Source organism: Dermacentor albipictus, chromosome 1 (assembly GCF_038994185.2).
Source record: "Dermacentor albipictus isolate Rhodes 1998 colony chromosome 1, USDA_Dalb.pri_finalv2, whole genome shotgun sequence".
Classification (NCBI taxonomy): Eukaryota; Metazoa; Arthropoda; class Arachnida; order Ixodida; family Ixodidae; genus Dermacentor; species Dermacentor albipictus.
Genome location: NC_091821.1, coordinates 58,598,130 through 58,618,623, shown reverse-complemented (window position 1 = coordinate 58,618,623; position 20,494 = coordinate 58,598,130). Strand labels below are relative to the sequence as shown.

The following is a 20,494-nucleotide window of genomic DNA, read 5'->3' as shown; positions in this document are numbered from 1 at the left end:
CTAGCATCTTTAGCGCGCTCGGGGCGGCAGAATGATAGATCACGGCGCCATAATCTAATCGTGACCGAATCAGGCTCTTATAGAGATTCATTAGGCACGTCCTGTCACTACCCCACGATAGAAGTTTCATTAGGTTTATTGTTTTCAGACATTTTTCTTTGAGATGTTTAATGTGTGGGATGAAAGTGAGTCTATTGTCATGTATAACACCTAAAAATTTGTGTTCTTTGTTTACAGGTATCTGTTGTCCACAGTTTTAAGCAAGGATCCGGAGCTAGGCCTCTCTTTCTTGTAAACAGAACACAAGAACTCTTGTGAGGATTGATTTTAAATCCATTTTTCTCTGCCCAGTGCAACAGCTTGTTCAAACCATGCTGTACCTGTCTCTCGCAGACTGTGAAGTTGCAGGATTTGAAACCTATTTGTATATCGTCTACGTAGACAATAGAAAATAGCTGGTGGTAAAGATGCACGAAGCGTGTTCATCTTTATGACAAAAAGCGTGCAGCTGAGTACGCCACCCTGGGGTACCCCATTTTCCTGAATGAATGTACGCGACAGTGCAGGACCTATTTTCACTCGAAATGTACGGTTCTCTAGGTAGCTCTCTATAGTATTTAACATGTTGCCGCGGATACCTAGCGCGGAAAGATCGCGCAGGATTCCGTACCGCCAGGTTGTCGTACGCTTTTTCCATATCCAGAAATACAGATACGAAAGATTGCTTGTGCACGAAGGCATCGCGAATGCTCGCTTCGATGCGCACAAGATGGTCGGTTGTAGATCGCCCTTCCCGAAAACCACATTGAAATGGGTCAAGCATTTTACTGGATTCTAGGAGATGTACGAGACGGCGATTGATCATTTTTTCAAAAAGCTTACAGAGGCAGCTAGTAAGCGCTATAGGACGGTAGCTAGTAAGCAATGAAGTGTCTTTACCATGCTTTAAAACAGGGATTACAATAGCCTCCTTCCATTTTGATGGACGACAACCAGCAGCCCAGATAATATTGAGAAGTGTGAGTAACGTGGTTTGTGTGTCGGAGTGTAGGTGCTTAATCATATCATACATGATTCTATCGGGCCCGGTGCAGAGCTCCGACATGCTGATAAGGAAGCTTTAAGTTCAGCAATGGTAAAAGGGCGATTATAAGGATCGTTTGGCGTGCATTTCCGATTCAGAGGCTTGAGTTCTTCTATTGCTTTATATTTAAGGAAGTTCTCTGAATAGTGAGTGGAGCTAGACACGTGCTCGAACTGTTCACCCAGAGCATCAGCCTGGTCTTGTAGGGTATCGCCTTGTGTGTTTACCAAAGGGAGGCAGTACGTTTGTCGGTCTTATGCTATTTACCTTGTTCCAGACTGGCCTCGTCTGTATACGTGTTGATACCCGATAAAAACTTCTGCCAACTCTCTCTTCTGGCCTGTCGGCGCGTTCTCCTGCCTTCGGATTTTGCTTAAAGTTAATAAGATTCTCCACAGTGGGAGAGGCGCGTAGCAATCCCCACGCTTTGTTTTGTTTCTTACGGGTGGTCCTACATTCGTCGTTCCACCACGGGACGCGCCGTTTGCCTGCCAGGCCGTTTACTTCTGATATGCATTTTGATGCGGCATCTATAATGAAGGCTGTAAAATACTGCACAGCAGCATCAATTCCTAAAGAAGACATGTCATTCCATGAGATACTAGTGAGAGTTCGCATTTTCTCCCAGTCGGCTGTATCGATTTTCCACCTAGGAGCCTGTGGTATAGATATTCGTTTTCTTTATATGTTCTCAGCAGTATGGGGAAGTGGTCGCTCCCGTAAGGATTGTCGTTAACTTCCCATTCAAGTTCAGACAGTAGTGACGGGGAGACTAGGCTAAGATCTATTGAAGAAAATGTTCTGTTTGCAAGAGAATAGTATGTCGCTTCCTTCTTATTCAGAAGACAAGCACCAGAAGAGAAAAGGAACTGTTCAACAAGACGTCCTCGCCCATCTATACGGGGGTCGCCCCACAGGTAGTTGTATGCATTGAAGTCGCCAAGAACTTTGGCGAGGAGTGTTCGGAGCTTCAGCTTAGCACTGACGATTGCGATGAAGATTCACAGCCTCTGGCCACTTCTCCCGCGTGGACGCGAAAAAACGCTTTGGCGCCGGCGCCTCGGCGATTTCTTTGCCACACCGTACCAGCACTAACGCGTCGCACGCTTGACTTCTGCGCAAAGAAATATCGCACTTCCTAAAGACTTTCTGTGATCTTGCCTATCTGCAACTTAAAAGCATGAAAAAAGAGTAATTGACAAAATAGTGACAAGAAATAACTGAGCTGCTCATATTGCAATAACGAAATCTGTTCACAATGAATCAGTAAAAAAATAAAACAAAGCGAAACTGGTTGTTTTCAGAAAGAAAGAAAGTTGGCATGTGAATTGTTAAGTTATCCGGTATAACGTCCAGAAGCAATTGTGAGAGACGCTGCAGTAGGCAAAAGGTCGGGGGCTCAGGATTCGCGACATACCGAATCCTTGTCGATCTTACATTAACGCACATAAATTACGGGTGGGTTTTTGGTCTGTGTTCTCCATAGACGACGTCTTCAATGAAAAGTTTGGATCGCCACTGCCGGGCAATAATCTAAATGAGAAGGGAGTGCGCATCAAGACAACTATGCTGTAGTCGAGCACGTGTATTTTCTAGTTTTACCGTTGTTGTCTGCTGGTATCGGAGACAAGACTGGTCGCAAAATTTTTCCTTGTTCCCGTGCACCTCAACATGTATTCTTACCACTATAAGACCTTCCAGGATTCGGTTTTCAGTGGGATACCTGGATTTTCCCTACGCGACACCGGGTGTTTGCGCCTTCTTTTGTACTCCCGCTGTTAGGTGGAAATAAACCCCAGCGAGAAGTAAACAAATATAACGGGGACATCATTTGGCAGTGCTGGTGAAATCAAATGAGCAGACAGACCGTCGAGACCAGACGTCGTGACACTGGTGGTGCTTTAAATCCCCAGTTTCATAGGTTCTGAGCAATGCAATGCCCACTTGCTGTATTTACTTTTGAGCGTGGGTACACGGCTTGGAGAAGGGTTTCAACTACTCTTGCAGGATGTTGTGCTCATTTCATATAGTGGACGCACGTTCTTGTTTAGCGATCAAGTTGGCTCAGAAGACGTTCTCCAGCGGGAAGACGACAATGATGACAGGTGTGTCAGCGACGAACACGACGAGGACTACGCATGCAGATTTCAAGACACGACATCTCCAATAATCGGCACGACCAGCGAGGACAAGCAAGACGAAGACTGCAGTCGCTTCGAAAGCGTGCCGTCGTCAACAGAAAAAAAAAAATGGAGTGAACGAAGACATTCTGCATTAAGCATTGCGAGATGCCGCAGGGGCAAGAATCTACCTGCGAGTGAGAGAGTGAAGACTCCGATCGAGCATTGCAGACATTGTGAAGCAGCATGGTCTACAGGGTGTCCCAGCGAACTTTAGCCAGAGTTTAAAAAAATAGGCGAATGCCACGTAGCTGGGCAGAACCAAGGCAATCTTGTTTGCCGTCGCTTGGCGCTACTCAAACTATTTTGTTTCCCATTCCGCCGAATTAGATAATTAGTCTTAGTTAACTTCTCAAATTATAGAGCGACATGAAAAAACTCCCGATACAGGTTTTTGTTGCTCTATACATGTTACATAAAAGTATTTTTCCGCGCGCGAAAGAAGCTCGCGAATACACGCAACGTGCCTCGAACGGCCGGTCGCGCGGCAATTTTGTGTGAATTTGCGGGCTTCTCTCACGCTTGGAACAACACATTTATGTAGCACGTATTGAGCACCAAAAAGCTGCGTCAACAGTTTTTCATGTCGCTCTAAAATTTTCTCATCAACACTTTTAATCTAATTATAATATTTGAGAAGTTCATTAATTTATTAGAACGAATTATCTAATTAGGCGGAATGCAAAATTAATTTGAGTACGTCCAAGCGACGGCAAACAACATTACCTTGGTTCTGTCCAGCTATAGTATACGTGGCATTTGCATATTTTTAAGGTTTAGCTCAATTTACCTGGGACACCCTGTATAAGAGAAAAACAGCACTGCTCCAAAGCAGAGCGGCACCAAAGCAGAGCGGCACCAAAGCAGAGCGGCACCAAAGCAGAGCGGCACCAAAGCAGAGCGGCAGACTCATCGTCCATGAAAAGATTCCTAACGGCGAAGAAGGATCTCATGAAGCCAGTTCTAACTTGGGCGTAAGGCAGAGGTGCCAATTACCTAATTGTAGAGAGTAAATGGTTTTTATGTGCTCCAAGTGGCAATGTCCATTTCTGCCTCAATAAACACAACTCCGATTTCTAGCAGCACTAGAGCCAGCAAGACCGAATTCATGAGCTTTCTTAACGAATGCCCAGTGTCGCGAATTAGATGCATACCAATTTTGAGAAACACAGCAGCGCCATGAAGTTTTACCCCACAGCTTTTGTTCGAGTACAAAATAAATCGGGCACCAAAGAATTAACTTGCACGGAATGTTCGGTACACAAGCGTTTTTGCATTTCGCTCCTATCGGAATGCGCTGCGGTCGTCGGGTATTCGAACCCGCGACCCGTGTGTTGTGCAGCGGACAATTAACAGTGGCCCTTCGCTTCAACATGGTTTCACGAGAGTCAATGCCATAGACCGTGCGATATGCCGAGCGAAGCAACACACGAGCCGTTAATGCATTTCACATAAAACACAGCTACAGCGACGATGAGCAATAATGCATGGCAGGTGCCAACCGCACTCGAGTAATAAGCAAAACGAAATATTTGGAGGACGCTTAAGCCTCGCCTTGAAGAGTGGAACGCGACAGCATTCAAAGGTCCCTCACTGCTTCTCACGCTTCCCGGCAACTGGAGCATATGTAATGTTTACCGGGAAACGCTGGCCGCGAACGACATGCACGAATGCGGGCTTTGTGGTAGAAACACGGCCTCTTGCGTGGGCCGCGATGGAAGTATGGATGGATGCTATGAGCGTCCCCTTTGGAACGGGGTGGTTGGTTGCGACACCAAGCTCTTCTTAATATATTGCCTAATGTCCTACATATGTTAAAAAAGGAAAAAGGAAAGAAAAAAAAACCCACGATGAATTCCCATAACCAAGCTTTCTGAACCTCTATTACGAACTTTGCTTTTGCACGCCTCCGTTGTTTGTCGTTTCCCTACTTCCACCAATCTTCCAATCGCCGCTTACTAATCTCTACTGCGGACATGTTTACTTTCCCCCTTCTCTCGCTGAATCCGAGGGTTTCAAGAGTGCCAGTGATTTCTAAATCGACCGCTGGGCAGATATCTTCACATTCTAATAAAACACACTCCATCGTTTCCCTAGCTTTACCGTAGCAAATACATGCTACTTCCTTCTCATATCTTGATTTATAGGTTAAGGCATCCCAGATCTCGCTTCGAAAAGTAATGAGCTTCCCTTTGAGCTATAAATTGTTTCTTTCCCGATTTCATTTTCTTCCCTCTCAAGTAGTCCTCTTAAGTAGCAGAGCGTCAGCTGGAGGCATAAATTGCAAGGAACCGGGCGCGCCGCTTCATGGCCCCCGAGACACCCACGCGCCGGCGTGCGCAAATGGCGGACGCCGCGGCCGGTCTGTGAATTGTGGAAACGCTGGAAAAGGGGCTTCTTTTAGCTTTCGCGTAACAGAATTATGTTTTCTCGTATGGTCAATTTACAATCCTAGAGCTATATCATGTCTGTAAGTTGTGTGTATGTCGTAGTTTACGATGTTTCCACGTATTTTAGCTTGAGAAATTCAGTTTAGTAAATTCCTTGCGTCACGTGGATAGCCTGGGTATGGGTGGCTCGAAAATATTTTTTGCCGAAACGACGTCCGACGCCTGATTTTCTGCTACACGAGCTCCTTAACGCTTTCGCGTTAAAAAAAAAAGCTTGTTTCAGGCGCGGATGCAAGAGTAGCTCGTTTCTGGTTTCTGCGCGTGAGTGCGTCTTATATACACTCACATTACCGCATGGCTTCCCGTAGCCAAAACTCTGTTGTACTTGTACTCGAAGATACGATTGCTGAATACACGGTCCTGCCGATAGCAGAACGGCCTTTGCCATCAGGGCCTATAAGACAAACAAAATGCTCGTTGCCAATCGGATAACACAGAAAAGAATAAACGGCCAGACACTAACCTTGTAGGCATCACGGTAGACGTAATTGAAGAGCCAGTCGTGGACGACCAAGTTCCAAGACCGGTAGTAGTCCGCATAAGTAGTGCTATTCCACCAGTCCTGCGAACGTGACGAAAGAAAATACACAAGGCTTGCGCAGAAATAGAAAGAAACAACAATCACGTGACGAATTAATGCCGAACAGGAGTGAAGTAACCTGCAAGTATCCCAGCTTCCAGGTCAATTGTGCCATGCCTGCCAACCCTCCCGAATTTTACGAATCTGGACCTTTTTTACAATGTCACGAATGCTGCGTCAAGTTTTACGACGAATAATTTCTGTTCACGAAAATGCTCAACTAAATGGCTTTCGCACTTTCCAGTGGAAGTCTTCTGATGCTGAAAGGACGCCAGGAGGCACTTGCTTTGAGCAAGTTTATACAAACAAGTCACCTAAAGTAGGCGAAATCAGCTACAAATTGGCAAAGTCACTTATCTAAAGACAACGTTTTCCTTGTCCGTCTCTGCTGTTCCAAGTCTGCTGCTTCTTTTCTGCGTCTAAAAATAACTGATCGTTAATAGAGTCCGTATGTATAGCTCAAAAGGCGCGTCTTCAGAGCAAGCTGACGTTGAAAAAGAACGAGAAAAAAAATTTTGCAACCTTGAAAGTGCAAAACTTCAATGGGACACATGAGTCGCTGACGTCAGCGCAATTCTACAACGATGCATGACTACTGTAAGCAGAATACTAGCCATTATCTTATTTAACCCGTTGAGGAAATTCGACCTCAGTTCGTCATGAGTGATGGTCACTTTCTAGCTTATGACGTAGGTGGTAAACATTCTATAATTCGACTTTTCATTTCATTACATTTACCACAATTTTTGCAGACATATTCCTATGTTCTAAGCCCGTTAATCATATCACACACACAAAAAAAAAACATCATGATAGTCGTAAACGCCACGCGAAAGCAGATGCCTGGGAAATACTACGCGATAATAAACTGTCTCTGCGCGCTGAGCTGTTGTCTAAGCCAATGGACGAGGCTAGTTCAAGTTTCCGCCCTCGACACCAGCGACGATGCCTCCCCTAGCGGGCAGATTGAAAGGTCTAGGGTCGCCTGCAGCCCCGTCCGAGAGCAACTGCGCGCCCGTTTGTGTTGGAACGCGTGCCACTGGTGTCAGACATAAGTTGACGTCTTGACGGACAGCGCAACAAAAATTTGGCAGCCACAACTCCACCTGAGCGCTACGTAATGCGAAGCGTTGTTGTTTGGTATAGTAGAAGGGCACTCGCCAACAATTGTGATTTTTGGAAGCGATATGTACACCGCAGCTTGTGAAGGTAAAATGTTTAGATGGCATCGCATGGTTAGAGGCGGGGGATGTACAATTTTGCATTGTTAGAACATGTACAGTTATGTACATCACTTGACATAATTACTCAGTGTCCATCAGTTCACTGGTTGCGATTTCGACCGTGTCTTGACTGGTGACATCCCTGGCGGTTTTCACTGGTGGGTAATGGTTTGGGTGGAGCAAGTCCAATGTGCATCACTTCTGACTTGAATGCGCATTTGTGCAGGTACCCTGATGCGCTATGCCAAGAAACAAGAGCGCGTGTATGAAGCGATAAGTGACTTCACATTGTTTCATCGGCGCTCTACCCGGTCTGATGGTCACATTGAGCGCTATCCGGGCGTTTCTGTAGCTGGTGTTAGATATGGAGCTGGTTCCTGAGGCTACTTCGAGTTCCCCAAACCGCTTCGAGTGGCAGCACAGCTAATTGAGGAATGCGGAAGCAGGAAAGCGCATTCCAGAGAAGCGGCCGAGCAAACAAGTTTAAGGCAACAAGTTCGTGCGTCGCCGGGATTAGAAGGGGGCCTGGGACAATGGAGCGCAATCGACCCCCTTCGTCTTTGAAGAAGGCATTTGCCACCACTGCGGAGCCGAGTCACCGGGAGCAGGTGGGCATCCGACAATGAAGCAGGTGCACGGGCGCCCCCCCGCTCCTTCTCCAGCCTACAAGTGGATTGCCAGTCTGCGAGGCAAGACAGCAGAGAGCCCCGCCAGGTGTGACCCCACTCCTTCTCCAGCCTACAAGTGGATTGCCAGTCTGCGTGGCAAGACCGCCGAGAGCCCCGACAGGTGTGCCACGCGACACGGGCGCCTACCATTGGCTGCAAGTGGCGTCATCGGAGTGGACTCTCCCATTGGTCAAGCATGACGTGACTTGCAGTGCTCGAAGGGCTTATAAGAAGCCTTCCAGAGAGACCTGAGCATTCTGGGACATTCCCTGATTCCCTGATTCACCTCTCTCGAACTTCTTGCCGCGGGCCGCAGCGTCAGAGTTGCTGCTGGCCCGTAATGTCTGTACGACTGGTACTTGACGCTCACCTCCCTGTATATAATATGTAAATAAATCCTCCCAAGTTTTTGGTTTCCATCCCGGAGCCCGTCCTCCAACCCCTACATCTGGTTGGCAGCGGTAGGATCGCCTCCGAATGCATCAGCTGGTGGCAGCGCTACGAATCAACCTTCGTCGAGAGAGATCGTAAAGAACCGGGAAGAGCGAAGAAGAGAGAGCCTTCGTCGAAAGAGGTCCGAAGAAACTGGGAGTATCGAAGAAGGAGCGAGCCTTCGACCCAGGGAGTCCGGAAGGAACCGGGAACAGCGGACAAGCGAACCGGATGGCAGGGTGCTGCAACCGTAAGTGAGCGCGTGGTTTTTTTCCTTATGATTCGCCAGACTCAAAGGTTGTGTGTTCAATTTTGATAGTTCTGGGAATCGGGAGTTTGTTGCATTGTGTGTTTGCACAAATTAATTAAGGAAAACAGTTTTAACCACCTGTCGGGGCAGCTGCCATGGATCTAAGAAGGTTGACGAGGTTGGATTTGTTGTTGGTGTGCGACGATTTGGGAGTTGAGGCGGACGAACGGATGGAAACGCCAGCTATCATAAAGGCGATTAATGATAGTGGCAATGATCACAAAAGCATTGAGCTTGCTTGGGAAGTGATACAGGAGCCACGGGAGCGAGAGCGTCGTGTACGTTTGCGAGCGCGTCGTGAACTTAGGAGTGAGCTTAAGCGTGAAGAACGCGAGAATGAACGGAAGCAGGAGCTTCAAGAACTTACTCTTAGGTGTCAGCGTCACGAACGTGAGAAGGCACGCGAACGTGAGAATCAACGTAAGCTTGAGCAAGAGGAAAAGTATGAGAGAGAGAAGGCAGCGCTGATCAAAGAGATACAATATTGTGATCAGTTATTGGCACAGAGACAACGGCTGTCTGAGAATTCTGTAGGAAGTACAGAGCAAGTGTCTAGCGGATTTTCGCCAGAAGCCGACGAAAAGAGTAGTGCCTGTGAGATTGACTGCCGATTAATAAGTGAAGGGAAAAGGCTAGCTGCTAACGATGCCTTAGTGGCAACAGAGGCCGTTAAAGGCCGCAAGGAGAGCGACGAGGTGCTGTGCCAACAGATGACTATAGAGACAGCTAGGCCAGCTGCGAACAATTTGGCACAGTCACCGCGTGTGTGCGTCGCTGGTAATGTTAGCGAGGTTGCTAGCGAAGAAAAGGGTACTGCTGACCAGACAGAAGCGAGCACACATGTAGAGCCAGATGTGCGTGCAGAAGTGAAGTGCGAGCTGGACGATGCAGTTGAGAATAGTTCTCGGGGTGGCGAGCTCCGTAGCTCACGAGAAAACAACTGCATTGTCCAGGGATCGGTGCGGCTCTCCGCCAGTCTAGATAGCCTAGAGAGGGATGATTCAGTCGTTAATCATTCGGACTGTGCGCGTGAGACAGCGAGCGATACCGACGGGCTGTGTGCCGATTCACAGCGTGAGCTGGGCAATGTAGTAGAGGGCAGTTCGCAAGAGTGCGAGTTGTCTTACTCGAGTAAAGCCTACTGCATTGTGCCAGAGTCGGTTGAGCTGTCCGCCAGTCGAGGCAGAGAGAGAGTAGATTTAAATGTAAATCACTCAGACAATGCGGGTAAGAGGCCGATCCGGGCCGACGAAATGTGTACCGGCCAGCACGAGGCACGAGAAGGCTACATGAAAACGAGTGCAAAGAGAAAGCGCCGTAAAAAGAAGCGCAGTAAAAACCGAAAGTCGGTAACTAATGAGGCGCCGCCAAAGATGGCGAGAAACCCAAATGGGCAGGGCGCGAGGAAAAAGGTGCGGTCGTCAAGGACGATGTTGACGCATCCAAAATGGTCGAGCCACCCGTCAAAGGGGGACCGCGAAGAATGTTCTGCGCGGACGCGGACAAAGGGCACGAGGCAGTTATGCTCCTCGTCGTTCCGTAGTTCTTCTCATAGCTCAGCGTGCAGTTCGAAGAAACGCAAGGTGGCAGGACGAGCCCAGGTGGGGAGTAGCGACGCGGTCAATCGAGCTTGTGTTGAAAGCGGGGCGCGGGGACGCAAATTGGCAGGAGACCGTAACGTCTTGGGGGAGCTGATAGTGAATCAGCCCTTTTGTTGTCTCTCGGCAGCCAGAGTAGCTTTCAGACCACGTCCTCCCCGGGTACGACTCAAAGTATGAGTCAGACGTAAGCGTTTGGAATGAGAGGCCAAGAGAGCTTCCGTAGTAGGAAAACGTGTTGTTTTGTATTTTATTTTTGAGCATCGAAAAGTTTTCGCGATTTGAGACTAGGATTTCTTTCAATGTGTAAACGTATGAGCTTTGTTTGTGTTTTCGTTCGAGAAGCTCGAGATTTGAAAGATGAGGTTTATGTAATCATGTAGTCTCGCGAGATGTTCATTAATAAGTAGATAGGCTTTTTTTTGTGTGTGTGTGTGTGAGTAACCTGAGGGTCAAGGTTATCGTTCAGAGGCCTATGGTAAAGCGCGTGTTTTATTTAACCTTCTTTCTTTTTAAGTGTTGAATTTTCTAAGGTTAAGCGCATAGATTTTCAGTGAGTGCATGAGTTGCACTGAGAGGCGTTCTTAGTTCCTTTAGCGCGTGTCCTGTGTGGACGGAAGGAAGCAGACTTTATGACTGGGTTGCTAGTGTGTGTGGAGGGCAGCCGTATTCTGACTTCTCTGATAAGTACGCGTGGAACGAGTTATTAAAAGACGCATTATTTTAAGGGTTCTGCGGAGTGTGTAAGTCCCGCAAGTTTAATTGTTCGTTTATGTCACGTGTCCTGTAGGACTTTCAGGAAAGAAACGTGAGTAAGCGTGAATGAAAAGTTTGCCTACAACGCAAGTACGCGTTTTGTTTAGTGACCACAAGGCTAGTGCGCTTGTGATTACGTACTTGTGAGGTTGACCAGATTGTTCAGTGGCACCATTACGTGCGATAAGTACGCCACTGCGATAGATTGGAAACATGCTGTTCGTGTAGTTAGGCCACTTAAGTTATGTTCGGCTGTTTTCATTTGTTGTTTGCATCGTCAACGACCCTTTTGTTTTGCAACAACAATAGTACTCTGGTCTTGTCGGCAATCGAGGAGAAATGGATAGCTGTTTGGAAGGGTGGTTGGAACTGTTGTCGAAATTGGGGAAATAAAAGATCAGGGTTGATTTTGACTCAGTAATAGTCTGGCGAGTCAGGGGTGAAGAGCCTGCGCTTACGCGTGGTGCAGCGCTGTGCTGTTTTGTTTGTTTGACGTCTGTTCTCCAGGGCCAAGGATCCCGAAGTTCGTCAAACGAGGCTCGACCCCAGTACCCTGCAGCTTCTTTCAGCGTTCCTCCTGGCCAGCGAATTGAGTTCACCGGCCATTCAGAACAACCGGGGCGAGGACGAGCTGTTAGATATGGAGCTGGTTCCTGAGGCTACTTCGAGTTCCCCAAACCGCTTCGAGTGGCAGCACAGCTAATTGAGGAATGCGGAAGCAGGAAAGCGCATTCCAGAGAAGCGGCCGAGCAAACAAGTTTAAGGCAACAAGTTCGTGCGTCGCCGGGATTAGAAGGGGGCCTGGGACAATGGAGCGCAATCGACCCCCTTCGTCTTTGAAGAAGGCATTTGCCACCACTGCGGAGCCGAGTCACCGGGAGCAGGTGGGCATCCGACAATGAAGCAGGTGCACGGGCGCCCCCCCGCTCCTTCTCCAGCCTACAAGTGGATTGCCAGTCTGCGAGGCAAGACAGCAGAGAGCCCCGCCAGGTGTGACCCCACTCCTTCTCCAGCCTACAAGTGGATTGCCAGTCTGCGTGGCAAGACCGCCGAGAGCCCCGACAGGTGTGCCACGCGACACGGGCGCCTACCATTGGCTGCAAGTGGCGTCATCGGAGTGGACTCTCCCATTGGTCAAGCATGACGTGACTTGCAGTGCTCGAAGGGCTTATAAGAAGCCTTCCAGAGAGACCTGAGCATTCTGGGACATTCCCTGATTCCCTGATTCACCTCTCTCGAACTTCTTGCCGCGGGCCGCAGCGTCAGAGTTGCTGCTGGCCCGTAATGTCTGTACGACTGGTACTTGACGCTCACCTCCCTGTATATAATATGTAAATAAATCCTCCCAAGTTTTTGGTTTCCATCCCGGAGCCCGTCCTCCAACCCCTACACTGGTCGTTCCAAATGCAGTCTCTTAGGTCACTGTTTGAGACGCTTGTTAGACTGCAGCGCCTATGGGATCGGTCAGATAACCGCCAGGAAAAGCTGGTCTGCATTCGACAAGAATAATTCCCATTAAAGACAGAGGTGATGTAGGAGTGAACAGAGCGCAGTTCACTCCCCTGTCCCTCCGTTTTTCGTTGCGCTGTCCAAGACATTAAGCCACGTTCTACCAACAAGGGGAATCCTACAGCTTTCTGAGGTACTGGTGGTTGCGTTTGCACGATATCCAGCGTGGCCTCGACATCCCGCAAGCCTATTACACAGCAGTGCTCGGTGTCATTCAGTGCCACAACAGCCTCGAGAACACGAAACACCTACACCTGCCCGTGAAATTCTGCATGTTTGAGGGAAATTCGCAGACGAGAAACGCCGAGCTGTACGCAGAGTCAAAGTGCGTTTTTTCTTTTCTTTTTGCATGCCTTCTTTTGATCTGTGTCGCGCGGTAAAGGGAGTGACCCTTACGCGCAATGCGGTCAAGTTGTAAGCTTCTTAACATACGGGCGCGTCCACTCAATGCCAGCCCTTTTCAGCATAAAGTACGCTGCAGGAAAAGCTAATGCGAAACACTGTCGTGGTTACATGCACAATGAGGTCTTTTCGAAACGCGGTAATTGCGACAGCGTATATTGGCGGTAATTGTGGCAAGGGCAACTATGATGGATATTTCCCGTTATCTGTATCCGCGAATCTGAGCTAGGTGGCTGCATGTCGCAATAGCGACAGCAGTATAGTTGTACACACCGCTGGTAATTGTGCGCCGTTCCTCATTAAGGTCTTAGTGCAGAGAGTTTCAAAGGTGTTGGCAACATATAAAACTAATAGCACGCAACCGCTGCCAAGACAAATATCATTCACAATTCTGTTCAATATGCTGTGCCTCTATATTAAGCGATGCTAAGCGCTTTTGAACTACGCAGCAACCTAAGGTCGGTAATACGAGCTACTTAATGTTAGCTTTTTTTTTTTAAAACGCGAACGACGTTAAAATTGCACAACAGAAATCCCTGTGGCGTAATTACCTAGTTTACCCTGTAAGGCTCAACGTACCGTGTATGCTACGCTGACTTTGATGCCTCAAAGAGCTGATTTGAGCGCAGGAAACTACTCCGGGTCCACAGTTGCGTTTTTGAAACTTTCTGAAAATTGCACTGCAGTCCACATAGTGTTTTACAACCAGTCCATGAACTGCCGTTCGAAACACAACGCGAGCACCACGAGCAACGATGTAATACACGGCCGCAAGGAAAACGAATCGGCGACGGAGCGCCGTTGCGAACGCTGAGGTGAATCAATTTCAGAGGGCTTTTCAGGAGGTGATATTTTTCACGCCATGGCACTCTTAGCACAGCGCAATAGCGCTTAGTGTTCCTGTATACTAGCGCAGGTCACGCAATGCGTAGGGTAGATAACCGGTGGACCATTATAGTTACAGAGTGTGTACCAAGAGAAGGGAAGCGCCGTCGAGGACGGCAGAAAATTGGCGAGGTATTGATGATGATGATGATGATGATGATCTTCAAGGTAACGTTTAAAAAAATTATGCTAGTAGCGCTGTGCTCAGAGCACCCCCGAGCTGGCCGAGGTTGTGTGTATACGTATAGGGCACGCACCAGGTAGAAGAGTCGGTCTCCAAAGCGCATAGCCTCCGCGAAAATGTTGAGCCAGCAGTGAAGGAAGCCGTAGAAAACGAGAAACATGCTGATGCTGCCCAGCAGCAGAATGGCGCAGCCAGTGAGCGTGAAACCCAACAGCTGGAAGCCATCCTTGCCGGCGTCACAGAAGAGGTCCTTGATGAAGTGGTTCAGCACCACGGAATACAGGGCCACGCACGCGAAGAACTGGCCCGTGTACCACAGCACGGCGCCCCAGCGAACCTTGGGCGTTCTGCAATTTTCGCGATGCGCGCAAGTCAGTGGGCGTGCCTTTACTACGCACCGAGCGACGTCTTAAAACATTGCTGGCTCGACAACAGAGCATGAGCATAACGCGCGTATGTGCAAAACGCTGTGGCCATGAGCAAAACGAGAACAAGGTGATAGCAGGAGCCAACGTTTCGACAAGTCCTCTTGTCGAAACGTTGGCTCTTGCTTTCACCTTGTTCTCGTTTTGCTCATCGTCTTGAATTTCCATCTCCCGCATTCCCCGTGTTTACGCTGTGGCCAGTATTGCAAAGAACCGATCGAGAACTGAACAGTAAAAAAGTTACGTCAGTGATGTTCCGAAGCTAGGTTATTCACAGAAGGCAACTCCGCAGCTACTGGAGTAGCTGGTAACTACGCGTGCTGATGTTCTTTGGATATATAGCATGACTATTCAAGGCTGGTGTTCGAGCGGCTCGCTTAACATGCGAGGAAATAAACGGACTACGCGGAATTCAAGACAAGGACGTAGTAAGGGACATGGACAAGCGATAAGTTTAAACTAAGTTTATACTTAGTCGCTCGTCAATATACATATTTAACCGCACATGCGCTTAACATGCTGTAATGATTAACAGTCGTTGGACAATGTCGCTGGAGCCAACGTCTGACGAAGGCAAATCCCCTCGCCGAAACGTTGGCAGCTACATACCTTGTTTCACCACTGTTACTCTCTTCAAGCCTTCATCTTCCTGTCAACTCCGGTCTTATTACTTTGCATTAACACGCTGTAGGATTGTAATCTATGCTGACCATACGGAAATTGCACTAACAAATACTAGGAGGAACGGCTACTTTGCCTCACGTATTTTGTGTCCCGTTGACGGGTCATTTTTAGCAAAACGAGCGCACTGAAACAAAAGATGAGAGAAGTGGCAATTGCCAGTATTGACATCCAATTAGAAGATACGAAAGAATTGCCTTCTTCGAGCTGGTTTCGCGAAAGGAGCGTTAATCAACAAGCCCAAATTCGTTCAGCGGTTTCGCGACACCTGGCCTGAACGTAAGCGGCGCGCGTGCGAAGTATGCATGTGCAGTTCAAGCGTTGCCATGGCAAAAAAAGTCTTTGCTTGCCTTGGGTAGGTATCCCTGTAGATCAGAGTGGGCGCGAAGAGGAAGTAGAGGACGCAGGATACTCCCGGTAGCGTCAGCTCCACGTGGTTGTTTTCGCTCTTCACTAGATGGTCAAGTGACACGAGAGAAAAAAAAAAGAAAACCTTCAGATCAAGCCACACGCATTGCTTACATAAAAGTACAATCTTGCAGTGGGAAATATGAGACTACATTAAGAAACCGGGTATCATAATAAGCGTGGAAATAGCATGCTGTCTCCCGCAAGCAAGCAATGAAGGATTCCCGCATGGTTACGGTACTCACGGGTCCCGATTGCTTGCCACTTTTTAATTCAGGAGGCGTCATGCGAGACTTTCGGTGCTTAACTTCCATGCATTTATGCTTTCAGACCATATTTCTCCAATATGCGAAAGCAGAAACTGTTCGGTAACGATGTTACCGCTCGGAACCCTATTTGTATAAGCGATAGTTTTAAGTGAAAATTTATTGGACAACAGTGCATAAAAATACATTTGTCAGGAGCACAGACAAAAAGCCCAAAAATAGGCTTTACGGGGATCTGTACCCCCTAAAAGTCGACTTCATCACACAAAATGCCCGAAATTCGTAGTTTATGCGCCGTGGAATAGTTGTGTTTTTTGTGTGTCGAGTAAAACGGGAAGGATTGTGCTAAAAATTAGCTATATTACACACACACACACACACACACGTGCCTTTTTGCAAATTTATGATTTGTAAAGGATAGTTTTTATTGCATACTAGTTGTGAAAGGGACTGGCAACTGGCCAGAATGTGTTGTGAGACGTTGATAGAAATGAAATTACCATGATTTACATTGATAGAATCCAGCACTATGTTCGCGATTTAAGTAGGAATTATAATTTTAAATTGGCAAAAAAGTCTCACAAAATCGGTAAGAGTGGCGAGACCTGGCGGTGAAATCTTGGTACTTCGTATGTATTCTAAGAGATCACTGTACGTAAGTCGACTGTTATTGAGTACAGCATAATTATTGCTTAATATTGCAGTTGGTATATCATTAGACAATCGTACATTATTCTATGCTTCGGAAACCAAAACGCACGCGTGGCTACGGAAACAAACTGAACTCCGCATCACGTGTAAAGGCGTCGTTTCGTTTTTAGTGGTTAAATACCAAAGCAGTTGGACAGGAAACCACGAAAACAGGTAGCTATTATCACAGAAATAATTTAACAATTAGAGAAACATGAATCGCAGGAACATCGACATCATAAACAAAATCACTCTTTGTTACATCTACGGCCACACATGTATGCCTCCCATTAATGCCGGCGTATAATCGCTATCGCGCTCACTTATCACCGCTTTCAGCATGCTTACTGTGAACGACTACACCCTCACTGCAGAACGAAAAATTCTGATAAAGAGTGTTCCGCGGCGTTTTCCGCGTGAGCACTTCATGATTAGACACTGACTGGTAAGCTTTCCATTGCACAAATAAAAAAAAAAAATAAAAAAATGGGTACCATGAAAATTGGTTGTCAGTCCCTTTACCTCTTAAGAGCGACGTCAAAGAATAGATAGGTATAACGCTAAGTGACAGGGAAGCAGCGATATTGAATGATTCGCACAGAGCAAATGCAGATAGCTGATGTTTTAGGCGAGGTTAAGAGCAAGAAGTGACGTTCGGCGGGCCACGTATATAAGTAGCTTGATCTGGGAGAGTTGGTTCACTGTGACAAGCTTATGCAGCGCAGTAGAAAAGAACGATGTGGAACACACACACACGGGTGCTGTACTTACAGCTTAATTCATCACGAAAGATGCCGCACATTATATACATACGTGGTCCAGCAACCGAAGCAAGGAGATAAAGGATAATCAGTGGCGTAGCAACAGGGGGGGGGGGGGGGGGAGGGGTGTCATATACGTCTAAAGACACCCAGAAATTGTTGATATCCTCGACTTCCTCGACTACACCAACAGGGGGGGGGGAGGGGGTGACAGAAGACCTATGGGCCCCGGGTGCCAGACGACCTAGCTACGCCACTGAGGATAATGCTTGGCGCTCTTTGGCCACACTTGATCCTTGCGCCAATAAACACTACATATAATAATAATAATAATAATAATAATAATAATAATAATAATAATAATAATAATAATAATAATAATAATAATAATAATAATAATAATAATAATAATAATAATAATCAAAGGATAATGCACCTGGGTGTGCGCAATGTTGATAGTCGGGTCATGTATGTATAAAATGTGCGGCACCTTTTCTAATGAACTCAGTTAAATGTATAACGTCCGTGTGTGTGTTTCTGTCTCCATCCTTGTCTATATTGTGCTGCATATGCTGTGTGAACAGGTGATATAATATACAGAGCAGATAACTGGCGGTCTATTACAGCAACGGAATGGGTACCGAGGGAAGCGAAATGCAGTCGTGGTCCACAGTGGATTCGGTGGTGTGATGAGATTAGGAACTACTCAGGCATAGAACGGAGTCAGATAACTCTAGACGTAGGTAATTTGAGATCATTGGGAGAGGCCTTAGTCCTGAAGCGGGCACAAACAGAATGAAGACGGTGGCAGTTACGCGGTCAGTGGCACTGCCATGCCACACAGTGCGGTTCCGACATTCAATCTCTTCCGCATTATTACTAGGGTTTTGCCCTTTAATTTACTGCTCTTGCAAAACTCGCGAACCTGATTGGGAGAGTTTAATAAACGTATTGCCATGCAACCCTTCCTGTAAAAATCGTAAAACCCAACGCTCGAACATACTACAACTAGTTTAACCGTTGTTTCATGCCCATTGCTGTGGCCACTATAGAATAAGCAATGTTGCGGACTCTGTCACCTTCCGTGCGACATATGTACTTCGTCCTAGCTAAGCAAAGCGTCACCAAACCCTATGCACTGGGAAGTTGCAACAAGAGACGATGACTGCGACGATGACTCACCTTTCAGCTCTGCATGCTTGAGCACTCGCCCAACGATCTCCCTCGTGTACGCGTACGCTTTCATCAGTAATCTTACCTGAAAAGATCGTCGAAAAAAAAAAAAGGTATGACGACTATGAGCTTTCGTGCAAGCTCACATTTCGAAGACTTGGGAAACGTTCTGGTTTTCAACTCTATGGGCACGGTTTTCATCGCAGCTTTGTTAAGGGGCGGGGAATTTTACTGCACCGGCTTTTTTACTGAGCCAACCAAAACCGGGTGGTGAAACGGTCATGAACGAAGATGAAGCAGGCACACCAGTTGTTACCTTGACACTCACTCCGCCTTCTGCATTGTAAACTCACTAGATCGACGAGAAGAAGCACAGCGGGGTTGGCGAGAAATGACCACGCTGTGATGACACTGCGCTGCTTACGAAAAAGGGGGTGCGAAAAGGGGGGAGCTGGAGTTACAAAAGTCGAAGTCCTCTAACGTAACCACATTCAGGACAGTGTGTCAGAGAATCGCTTTGCGCTTACACTCGAACGTCATCGCGGCGCAGCATCATGCCGAGTGCACATACAAAAACAAAGCTATGTTTCAACACAACTCTCGAAGGAACCTGGGTCGTTTTTTTTTTTTGTCATGTTACGCCAGTCCTTGCGACGATCAAAGTCGTCAGACGAGCAACTGGCCAACAACTAAATCACGTGCGGGAGGGTGATTTAAGCAAAGGCGAACCAATTTTGCCTTGTGGGCATAGGGCAATTGTACTGGCCTGCACACGTGCGTCGACTAACGGAAAAACAGTCATTGTACCTGCAGCTCTATACAGATTAAAGGAAAAAGAAAGGAATAAGAGCCGCTTTCAGTCACATTGGCGCTGTATAGGCTACAACGATTTGTGCCGTGGATCGGCCGAGAAGACTGGTTTCCCCGAGGTGCATTACAAACAGTCATCAGAAAGAGTTGCCAAATGCGCGCCGTTCGATGGCCTCTGCAAGGGCACTGTAGATCTCATTGGAGGCACACGAAAAAAACGTATACAATTGTCTTGTCGATTTTCCAGGCGAAACGGAAAGTTGCTCTTATAGTGGTGGACGTTACAGAATCGAGCTCGCTATAGGTGCATGGGAGTGAATGACGGCGCTTGCTTGGTCCTTCTAAAAGCCAAATTGGCACGAAATACGCGTAACACGGAGCAAGCGGTGCTTCTAAGGAACATTTGGCATTTGTTTCTTGTCAGAGATGTACGTTGTAGTGTAGTGCACCTTTTCCACTGCACGTCGCCATAGCAAGCCCTCACTATTGAGAGCACGTGTTTGCAAACGATATGAGAGCAGCTATGTCTTCCGGGTGTTTCGAAACACCCCAAGGAAGGCGTGCCTCGAGGCAGTTATATTAACCACGGTTAAAATGTATAATAATGTCGCTCGAAAGTTCGCCGCCTGAACTCCTGTGAAAGATTGCGCGCTGCGAGCGGGAGCCGTGGATTTTAGAAGGAAGCACGGGAACGACCTACATGTGCGCCCCGCTGCCGTCCTCGCGCGCTAGCAGTGACGTCACCGTTCGCTGCCGTCTCAATATATCGCCCGGTGATCAGCGAGCGGACGTCGTCAAACGCCGATTGTGCTCTCTCTCCGCCGAAGTTGGCCGGCGAATCCCAACTTGCTGCCCTCGCACTAATGCTAATGAAAAACAACGTCATCACTATTGGCCTCGAAAAAACTTCCTGCTTCTTTTGCTTCACTCGTGAACAGCTCACCTCGAGCCGTCCTGTACGGCTCTCGGATGCGGTTCGTCAGGTTTTCTGCGGAGCATTATTCGTGCTATCTGCGCCG

General features: G+C 47.5%; 1 protein-coding gene across 2 annotated transcripts in view; it reads right to left on the bottom strand.

Moving 5' to 3' along the window:
* The window catches only part of LOC135899374 (sterol O-acyltransferase 1), a 68,665-nt gene that overhangs the window by 7,194 nt on the left and 40,977 nt on the right, over positions 1 to 20,494 (bottom strand). For both annotated transcript variants that reach the window (XM_065428634.1, XM_065428633.2), the window contains exons 8-11: positions 18,675 to 18,750; positions 15,718 to 15,820; positions 14,335 to 14,608; positions 6,178 to 6,276 (exon numbers count right to left, since the gene is read on the bottom strand). In XM_065428634.1, the coding sequence (XP_065284706.1) occupies positions 6,178 to 6,276; positions 14,335 to 14,608; positions 15,718 to 15,820; positions 18,675 to 18,750 (552 nt within the window). The remainder of the gene's footprint in view (positions 1 to 6,177; positions 6,277 to 14,334; positions 14,609 to 15,717; positions 15,821 to 18,674; positions 18,751 to 20,494) is intronic.